The sequence below is a fragment of the Sphaerodactylus townsendi genome, linkage group LG07, assembly GCF_021028975.2.
Source record: "Sphaerodactylus townsendi isolate TG3544 linkage group LG07, MPM_Stown_v2.3, whole genome shotgun sequence".
NCBI classification, from domain to species: Eukaryota; Metazoa; Chordata; class Lepidosauria; order Squamata; family Sphaerodactylidae; genus Sphaerodactylus; species Sphaerodactylus townsendi.
The window spans coordinates 39139936-39149767 of NC_059431.1; the positions used below are offsets into that span (position 1 = coordinate 39139936).

General features: G+C 37.7%; 1 protein-coding gene across 3 annotated transcripts in view; it reads left to right on the forward strand.

Annotated features, from left to right (window-relative positions):
* Positions 1 to 9564, forward strand: part of RASGRF2 (Ras protein specific guanine nucleotide releasing factor 2) — a 116470-nt gene extending 106906 nt beyond the window's left edge. For all 3 annotated transcript variants that reach the window (XM_048503312.1, XM_048503311.1, XM_048503313.1), the window contains exons 24-27: positions 100 to 179; positions 1656 to 1773; positions 2443 to 2511; positions 4970 to 9564. In XM_048503312.1, coding sequence (XP_048359269.1) covers positions 100 to 179; positions 1656 to 1773; positions 2443 to 2511; positions 4970 to 5062 — 360 coding nt within the window. In that variant the 3' untranslated portion in view covers positions 5063 to 9564. The remainder of the gene's footprint in view (positions 1 to 99; positions 180 to 1655; positions 1774 to 2442; positions 2512 to 4969) is intronic.
* Positions 9565 to 9832: the final 268 nt, after the last annotated feature.

Genomic DNA, 9832 nt, shown 5'->3' on the forward strand with positions numbered 1-9832 from the left:
CATATTCATTTGAAGCTGAACTCATATTTGAGAGACTTTCTGGATTGTGACAAGTTCTGTTTCACAAGGAGTGACTTTTCTGATTTGTTCTGTTTATAGACTAAAGCTCTTATGGATAAGCTTCAGAAGACTGTTTCATCTGAGGGAAGATTTAAAAATCTCAGAGAAACACTCAAGAAGTATGTCTCATATTTCTATACATATTGGACGGTTATTAAGATAAGTCTTCAGTTAACAGCTATAATTGAAACAATAATGTCTCATAATTTTATAGGATCATCTTTTTAATACAGGCTTTACATAGTTTCAGACTTTTAAAAAATGTACTCTGAAGTTGGTACCATGTGCAATTTTTTTGTCATGAATTGTCAGGATATATTAAGCTATCATTCTTCATGTAAAGTTTCCTGATAAAGAACTGATAAAGTTTTCCAGCAAGTATATTTCTTCCTTGATCTTTAAAAACTGTCTAATGGGAAATTTTTTACAGTATTTTCTAATTCAGATTCACAAAGGCATGATTGTAATGGAGAGTCTCTTTCTAATTACTGACATTTTAAAATGAATGTTTGAGGACACAAGCTGTTAAAGATTGTTGCCATTTAGCCTCTTGTTGATGGGGTTTTGTGTTGACCTTCCAAAGAAATAACATGGAGATTATGCAGCAGCCTTGTTTGTTGTATTATTCTATCATTATTTTAATACATAATTATCCAAGTCCTCAACTGATTTAGTTAATAGTAAAATAGTTGTCGTCGTCATCATCATCAGCAGTGGCGTAGGAGGTTAAGAGCTCGTGTATCTAATCTGGAGGAACCGGGTTTGATTCCCCGCTCTGCCGCTTGAGCTGTGGAGGCTTATCTGGGGAATTCAGATTAGCCTGTACACTCCGACACACGCCAGCTGGGTGGCCTTGGGCTAGTCACAGCTTCTCAGAGCTCTCTCAGCCCCACCTACCTCACGGGGTGTTTGTTGTGAGGGGGGGAAGGGCAAGGAGATTGTAAGCCCCTTTGAGTCTCCTGCAGGAGAGAAAGGGGGGATATAAATCCAAACTCCTCCTCCTCCTCCTCCTCCTCCTCCTCCTCCTTCTTCTTCTTCTTCTTCTTCTTCTTCGTCTGTCAAGTCACAACTGACTTATGATGATCCCTTAGGTGGGTTTTCAAGGCAAGAGACATTCAGGGGTGGTTTGCCATTGACTACCTCTGTGTCAGCACTCTGGTATTCCTTGGTGATCTCCCATTCAAATACTGACCACAGCTGACCGTGCTTATCTTCTAAGGTCTGATAGATCAGGCTAGCCTGGACTGTCTAGGTCAGGGCAAAATTAATATACCATGACAATACAGTGGAAAAGCATCAAACAATTCAACTGTCTTGTGTGTTTTTGCTCTTTTCAATACCATCATTCATTGTTGTTTCTACACTCTGTGGCAGCCCCAAGTTACTCCATTCTTTCCCTGTTACATTTAGATATCAGAGGAATATGGCAAATTTGAAAACCGGATATTATAGGAATGATTACCACTCAGCTGTGCCTTCTTCCTTAATGAATTAAGAATCTTTGAGATAATTTTAAAGAGTTAGATATATGCAGTAAAAAATCCAGAATTGCCAATGCAACAAGTAGTAGTAACATCTGTCTCTTGTCTGTGCAGTTGTAATCCCCCCTCAGTGCCGTATCTGGGGATGTACTTGACAGACTTGGCATTTATTGAAGAAGGAACACCCAACTTTACGGAAGAAGGCCTTGTTAATTTTTCCAAAATGCGAATGGTAATTTTTCTTTCTTTGTAGTTTTTTATTGACCAAGATTGACTACTAACCATAAGAACTGTATCCATGAAGCATTTCAAGATGCATCATGGACAAAAATATAGTTTTTTTAAAATATATTCAAGGACAATGTTCATCACCTGTTGGCAAGTTTTGGAGTATTAGTATTGCAGTTTGCAGGTACCTGTTTTCCATTTGCACACAAAAAGCTGAAGATGACCAGCTAGCTGAAATATGAATGAAGAATGTGAGCAATGATTAACTATTGAAAATGCACAGCTTCTAGTACCTTGTTTGTCTAACCAATATTGTCCCATATGAGGAATATGTTTATTTTTGAAGGAACAAAAGTGTACATTAGATTTCTTTTAGTAATCATGCATTTTCAGCAACATAATTTTATAAAAGGTTCAGTTTGAAAAAATTATGTAAAAACTTTTCTTGGTGGTTTTTGGTTAATTGAAGTATAACTAGGAAGTATGTCTGCAGGGCAATATGGGCCAAGTGAGACTAATTCAGAATAGTTATTCATAAAGATTATGCCTGTCAAGGCCTATAAACAGCTTCTGTATAAGGAAACATTTTGAATAAATGTATTCTTCATTTAGTTTTAGTAACATCAATTTGTATAAAATCAGAGACCCTCTCTTATATCTATTTTGTTAATAGATATCACATATTATCAGGGAGATACGCCAGTTTCAGCAGACATCCTATCGCATAGAACATCAGCAAAAGGTACAATATTCTATCTTGTCTCTGTTTTGATACCCACATTGAGTTTCTCAATTGTAGTGTAGGTGTGTGTTGGTGCAATATCACATTTGTCATCTGTGAGAAAAAAGAGGTTTATGGTTCAAACTTAAAACTGGCTCTGAGCAGGATTTCAAGAGGGATATAACAAGAACACTGTTTCCTGGTTAGGTGGTACCAAGATGGTCCCAACTGTAATTAACTGTGTGTGTGCGTGCCATCAAATCACAGCTGACTTACGGAGACCTCAGGGTTTTCAAGGCAAGAGTTGTTTAGCAGTGGGTTGCTATTGCCTGCCTCCATGTCACAACCTGGCATTCCTTGGAAGTTACCCATCCAAACACTCGCCAAAACTGTCCCTGCTTAGCTTCTGAGATCTGACAAGATCAGGTTGGCCTATGCTATTTAGGTCAGGGATAACTAAATGTGAAATATATTGATGGGGTTTTTCCTCTTGTTATATTTGCTGGGAACTTAAGGTATTTCAACAACATAGGTAATAATGATATCCTTTGGCTTGACTGGATTGTGTTCACAAGATAAATAGTTAAAATGGTATTTACTCTCTGGCTCACAGAGAGCTACATTCTCAATCACCATAAACCCCCATTACTTCTGCCCCTCTATGAAGGCTGCACTACAGGGAGGCTCACAGTATATCTGTTCTTCTGGTAGCAGTTGTTTCAGGGTGGAAAACAGCTGTCAATCACAAACCCCACCAGTTAAGGACCAAACTAACTTTCCTGCAATGTATGGTAGATATGATACCACATTGGTGAACAGTGCTCAAAAGAGCCACATGTGGCTGCTAAGCAACTACGAATAGCATGGATTAATAAGACTGTAAAATTTTCGATTACCAGTGAGGCTTTTAAAAACAGGGCTAGACTACTTAATTAGGATTACTAACTGAATACATTCAGATCTGTTGAAATTGTTTCATAAATAGAGTGCATGAACTCTAGAATAGCTTTCAAAGGAGTGTCCGTTATGGATAGCTCTTCTAAATACAAACTAGAGAAAGGGGATGTTGCCCAAATTGTTAAATGTGTTGGGCTCATAACATGTGTAAGGCCAGACTGTTTCCTCAAGGCAATAATTTTGGGTCTGGTCTAGTGTATTTCCGAGTCTTGATCTACTACAGCACTCCAATTAAGAAGGAAAAACAAGGCACGCAGAGAGAATCACATAAAACAACCGTTATTCCCCTAATAATATATAAGGTTAAAAAGATGAAATGCAAAGTAAAGGGGAAAAAACATAAAACATTGCAGTAAAATAATCTAATACTGCCCTTGTTTGGGCCTAACTGAGTTGAATGGGAATCTATGGAAGAATAAAGGGTGAAAGGAAAAACATATGTTGCTTCATCCTAAAGAGAAGATTCCATTGCGCTAAGAAGCTAGTTTGGGCCACAGAATTCCCAGGGTTTGGGCCACAGAATTCCACAGATTCAAAGATGGAGAAAAAAAATCTGAAACCCAAAACCTACTTTAAAGTTGGAGATCCAAAGGTAAAGGATTCAGTGATTCAGCAAACCATAAAGATGGGAGAGGAGGGTTTAGTGCAGGTAAAAGATAAGGGTAGTTCTCTGTGCAAGCACCAGGTCATTACTGACTTATGGGTTGATGTCACATCGTGACATTTACTAGGCAGACTATGTTTATAGGGTGGTTTGCCATTTTCTTCCCTAGTCATTTACACTTTACTCCCAGCAAACTGGGTATTCATTTTATTGAACTTGGAAGAATGGCAGGCTGAGTCTTGAGTCAGCTACCTGAAACCAAGTTCTGTTGTGATTGAAGAACACAAGTCATGAGAAGAGCTTTGACTCTAGTACTGCAGCTCACCACTCTGTGCTACAGGAACTCTTATTTATGTAGAGCCAACTATGAAGTGGAATGGTCTTGGGCCCTTTCCACGCAGGCCAAAAACAGCACCTAGGCATAGTAAAAACACCGTTCCGGGCACTTTGCATGGCTGTTCCGGAGCACTTTGCATGGCTGCTGCCTCCAAAATGAGGTAGTACCATGCTTTCCCACCCACACTGGCAGAGAAACGGTGTTTTTGAAACTTGCTAAGTCTGATGATTGGAGACAGCATCCTCACAGATTCAAAGATGAACAGCTGACTCGCTGTTTTTCCCTTCAGGGGCAGGACAGCTTCAAATCCATCTCAGTTACCTGTAGGCATTTTCTGATATAAGTTCTCACATCTTCAGAGGACTGAAATGTCTTTTTAGAGCAAAATTGTTTTTGAATATTAAGAGATAAAAGCTGCAATCCTAAGAATACTTTTATGGGGATAAGACCCCTTGAATAAAATAGAATGTGCTTAGGATGGCTCCCAAAATGTCTCATTTACCAAACTTGCAATGCAGTTCAAATCTGCATACAGTATTTCTGTATTATATAGTAGCTGTTTCCTATTCTTCTATTTTCAGGTCACTCAGTACTTACTTGACAAGAGTCTCATCATAGATGAAGATACCTTGTATGAACTATCCCTAAAAATTGAACCCAGATTGCCTGCTTGAAAAGACAGCATTGTCCTTCAGCCTATCGAGAACTTTGGTGTAATGGAAACATTGTGCATGGCATGCCCCTACAGAATGCGAGGGGAGAAAGCTGAGAATTCAAGTTCCCTTTTCTATTAAGGGACTCAGAACCTCACAGAGATTCCTTTTCAGGCAAGGAGAAGCAGCAGATGGAAGAGAAAGACAAAATGCCAGAAATATAGGTTAAATGTTGTTTTGCAAAGGTAATATTTCATTTAAAAGGGACAGTGGAGCTAATGAAGAACAGAAGCGTTGGCAGGGGAATAATCATACTGATTGAGGCAATGAGGTGGACAAAAGGAAACGTAGGTACTATGTTCCATTATACTTCAGTAAATGGAAAATGGCCATGTAAAAAAAAAAGATGTACATTGAGCATGCAAACATCTAAGGCTTTGATCCATCTGCATTTCATTATGTCTATTGCAAACAACAGGATTTAAGAACAATATATTAATCTGTAATATCAAAAGAATAACATTTAGCACTCTCATGTCAATTGCATTGGCTGCTTAAACTATTCTTTTTTAATTTTAATTTTTTTCCCAAAAAATTGATAAAAGGTTGGGAAAAAGAAGTATATTAAAAACCAATTTAATACTGTAAATACACTTCTTCTTCTCTGGAAATATGGTGATGCAGATTTCTAAACCATCTTGCACAGTTTCCACGTATTAAAAACTTAGTTGGGAATACAGTGCAGCCCCAAAACTCTTGATTTCAGTAGACTTAGAAATTTGTAACTCTTCTTTAGTGTTGCACTTTCAGTGTAATAACTTGCATTGGTTAGTAAAAAATGGCCCTATCACAGATGAATTGCCTAGATATTTTACACTTTATTTTTGCAGATGCTGAAGCTCTTCTTACAGCTGTCATTATATACTGAATGCAGAACCTTTGTGTGGTTTTAGCTCATTTTGTTGAGCGCCCACCTGAACAGACTTCCTTGAGTCACTTTATGAAGGACAGCTCCAAGTAAATATAATGGCACAAGTGGGGGCCTGTGAAACTCACATGGGGGCAGATGCGCAGAGAATTCTTTTTTATTTGGGGGGATTTAAACCCCTTTTATAAAGTCTTCAGATTTTTCTGCAAACTTGGAGAGTATCCCAAGTTGAAGAAACATTTTTGAGGTAACATGCTCGAAGAAACATGTTTGAGGTTGTGCCCCCTTCTGTGCATTTCTGTGCATTTAAGTATCTACAGATGGGGGCACAGTTGGGAATTAAACACATGGATGTTCACTGAGCTTCCCCTCTTTCAAAGCAAATGACAAAACCCTTGCAGATGGGGAAGAGCTATATGTGTTATCATAGCTCCAGTACCCATAAGGAATAGATAGACCAGGGTAATAGTATGAACTAGATTCATGTTAGATTCTCATATCCTGTACAGCTGGGTTTGAATATTTATAGTGCAAGCCTAGTATCTATTCTCAGAGTAAGTCTCATTGAGGTCAATGAGACTTACTCCTTAGTAAGTATGCTTAAGATTGCAGACATGATGTTTGTCAGTAGGATTACATTAATAAATTGCCACTGTTAGTTTGTGACCACTGCCCATTTCTCTGTGCATTTATGAATCTCACATATCAGTGTGCTAAACTGTGACCAACATATTTATCTATCTGTACTAATATGTTGCCATAAATATAATAACTGAAGCCAACTGTGTTCTGTAACCCTGTAGCCTGGCATGGGTGCTATGACTCTGATGTGCAAATGGAACTCTGAATGAAATGGGACTTGCCTATTCTCTTGGAATGCATGTAAAGAGACTAGCTGCATGCTTGAACTGTTGTTCACATACACCCAAATGTTGAGGAATTTTAGACTACACTGGTAGTCATGTAGGAACCACTGTTATTCTGTTAAAACTATGTTGCGAAGGGCACTTCATAAATCACACCTTGGCAGCAGTATTTCTGAATACAGAAAGAGCAGATTTTAAACTGAGAATTGCTGTTTATAAAGCACTAAATTATCAGTCCCATATTTTCATTGAAAACAATCTCCTTTTGAAATAGAAGGCATCCTAATCTATCTACTGAATATTGTATTTTAAAGAAAATGAAGCATTTTAAGTCACACTGATTTCAGTGGGCAGAATATACTTTAGTCTTTGCCTCTTAGGATTTAGCTTCTGTCACTGTGGGATCCAGATCAAATCCTCTTATTTAAACAATGTATGGTGCTTCCTGTGGTTTCCTTGATAAAGAACTTCCTGAAGTTGCATGGAAAATGACCACAGTTAAGTACACAATTCAGATATTAGCACTGTTGTATATCTAGGCTGGAAAAATGTCTTTTCTTTTCCAATGACTATCAGCCAGATGACTATTTACCTCCCTTAAATCCTGTCAGAGAGTCTGACTGCATATTTGAGCCAGTGTTTCTTACCAAAGTCACCAAGCTGCTAAATCCTATCAATGGAAGATAGATCTGCCTGTTGTTTGGTTTTTTGTCTTTATTTGCACTTTAATTATATTGCCAACCCAAAAACTGAACAATAAATTCAATATTTTGTCTAACTATAAATTCCTACACTCATAAGTTTATCTGTTCAGTAGTAAGTTTAATCATTTTCTTCATACCGAGGGCTGTTTTGATAGATAATTGCATGACTAAACGTTAAAAAAAAAAGTCTTGGGAACATTTTCAGTCAGTAAAAAACAAAACAAAAACAGAATGAGAGAACTCCAGAGGCATGTTTAAATGGTTTTGGTAAATGAATGTGATAAAAGTGAGTATGAATATTATTTATGTTATTTATAGATGCCTTTTTTAAAAAAACCTGCTTGTTCTTTTTATCAGTGACCAACAAAAAGTTGACTGCATCCTGATGCATGATAACTGAAGCATGGGTTACGTGGACCAAACAGTTAATTTACTGCATATTTTCATTGTGTTCACATTATTTTTAAAATGCTAGTTATTTAAAAGTACCCTGACCACAAAGAAAATACCCTTTGTTTATGCATTTTTAGTGTGTATGTTCTATTTTGATACCATTAATCTGCCTCAAAATCCTATCTAACAACCATAAGAGGTCCTTCCATGGGCATTATATGTGATGTATAGCAGTTGATTATTTTTAATTTCCTTTACTTGTATTTTATTTTACAGTAGCAACTTTGTACCTAGGGAGACCTTTCTGTTCCTGTTGTATGTGTACAGAAGGTGCAGTTATCTGTATTATTCTACTGTTACACAACCTCCATTAAAATACGGATGAGCTGTACTGATGGGGATTTCCTGTCAATATCCCAATTTCTTAGTTTAGAAACCTGTTCTCATCTCAACCTAGCAGCAGCATTCTGGACAGATGCTTTCAAACACATTTTTGTTGTGGCACAGATGTGAAAAGCTGCAAAAGCTGCAAAACTGAAAAATACTGGCACTAGCTGCTAAACTGGTGAGCAGCCACACTCTTGCATTGCTTTGTAAGAAGGGTATAGGCTGCCATGAGAGTTTTGATGGTCTTATGATGATTGATGATTTTTAGTCATTTAATTTTTTTTTCAGATGCACTGTCTTCCATACTGTTGTATCCCTTGACGTATAGCTAAGTAGAGTGGGTTTGTGAAGTACCTGTGCCATTGCTAATGATCAGCAACAGAATTTCTATCATGTTTGTTCCTTTCCTTAACTTTTAAAACATTTTCTAACTTGAATTCCTCTGCAATACTGTTTTAACATTAAAACATTAAGAATTCCAAGCAGGCCTACCCCTTTCGTTCCAAAGCAAATTTCATTAACTTCAATCCTGTTCAGAGTTAGACTTATTTGAGACCAACTATAAAACTGTTGGGCTTAAGCATGCCTAACTCTTTGTTGGACTGTGGCCTTCATGTGCTTGAGCTTCCTGAATCTTGTATTGCTAGTGGCTTTATGTCTCTCCCCCACCCCTGCTGCCCCATGTTTTACTTTTGGTTATTTCATTACATCCTGGTAAAGTAGGAGATTATAGGTTGGTTCTAAAGGTCCCTTTCAGCTCATGAAAGGATTTTTCTATTCATGAAGGACTTTTTCTTCCTTAAACAGAAGACTCTTCCTGTGAACAGCCAAGATATTTTGTCAACCCGGAGCATTGGGAATAGTTACCCACAGTGCCAATGTGACTTGGCTTGAACCTAGCCAGAAAACAAAGCTCTAGGAGCAAGCTAATCAACACAGGTATTAGCCTCCTTGCACTTCTGTAAAGCAATGGGTTCCCTGGAAGCAAGCCATGCACCTGTGGTGCCAGATGTGTTCCCTTGATTTTTCTGCTCCAAACAGCCACTTGAGTAGTTTGTCAGAGAGTCATCCCCCTGTGCAGAAGGGCACCTTTGGAGCAACATTTGATATATTGAGGCATTTACTAAAATGTAATGAGCCGACAGCTTTGGCCTGTATTGTGATGATATTTTGAAATGCTGTGACTTTGTATTGTTGGTAGGCAATGTGCCATTATGCAAATTAAACATTTTCTTCTCCAAAGTTCCTTTCCAGTTTGATCCTTTGTTTTATCTCAAGCAACTGGATGGAATTAATTTAAGTTTACTTTGCAAGGAGTTTATTCCAAATAATAAGCAAGATATTGGTTTATATGATTGTGAAACTGGTAGATCCTGTTCTCTTCAGAAGTCTTCCTGTGATGTAGTCATTTTTTAAAATGAAGATATCTGAAGTATTTTGTGAAGGTGGACATTCCTCTCCAGAGACATTTTACACAGATGATCACTGTGATTCAATAGAATACCACCATGTA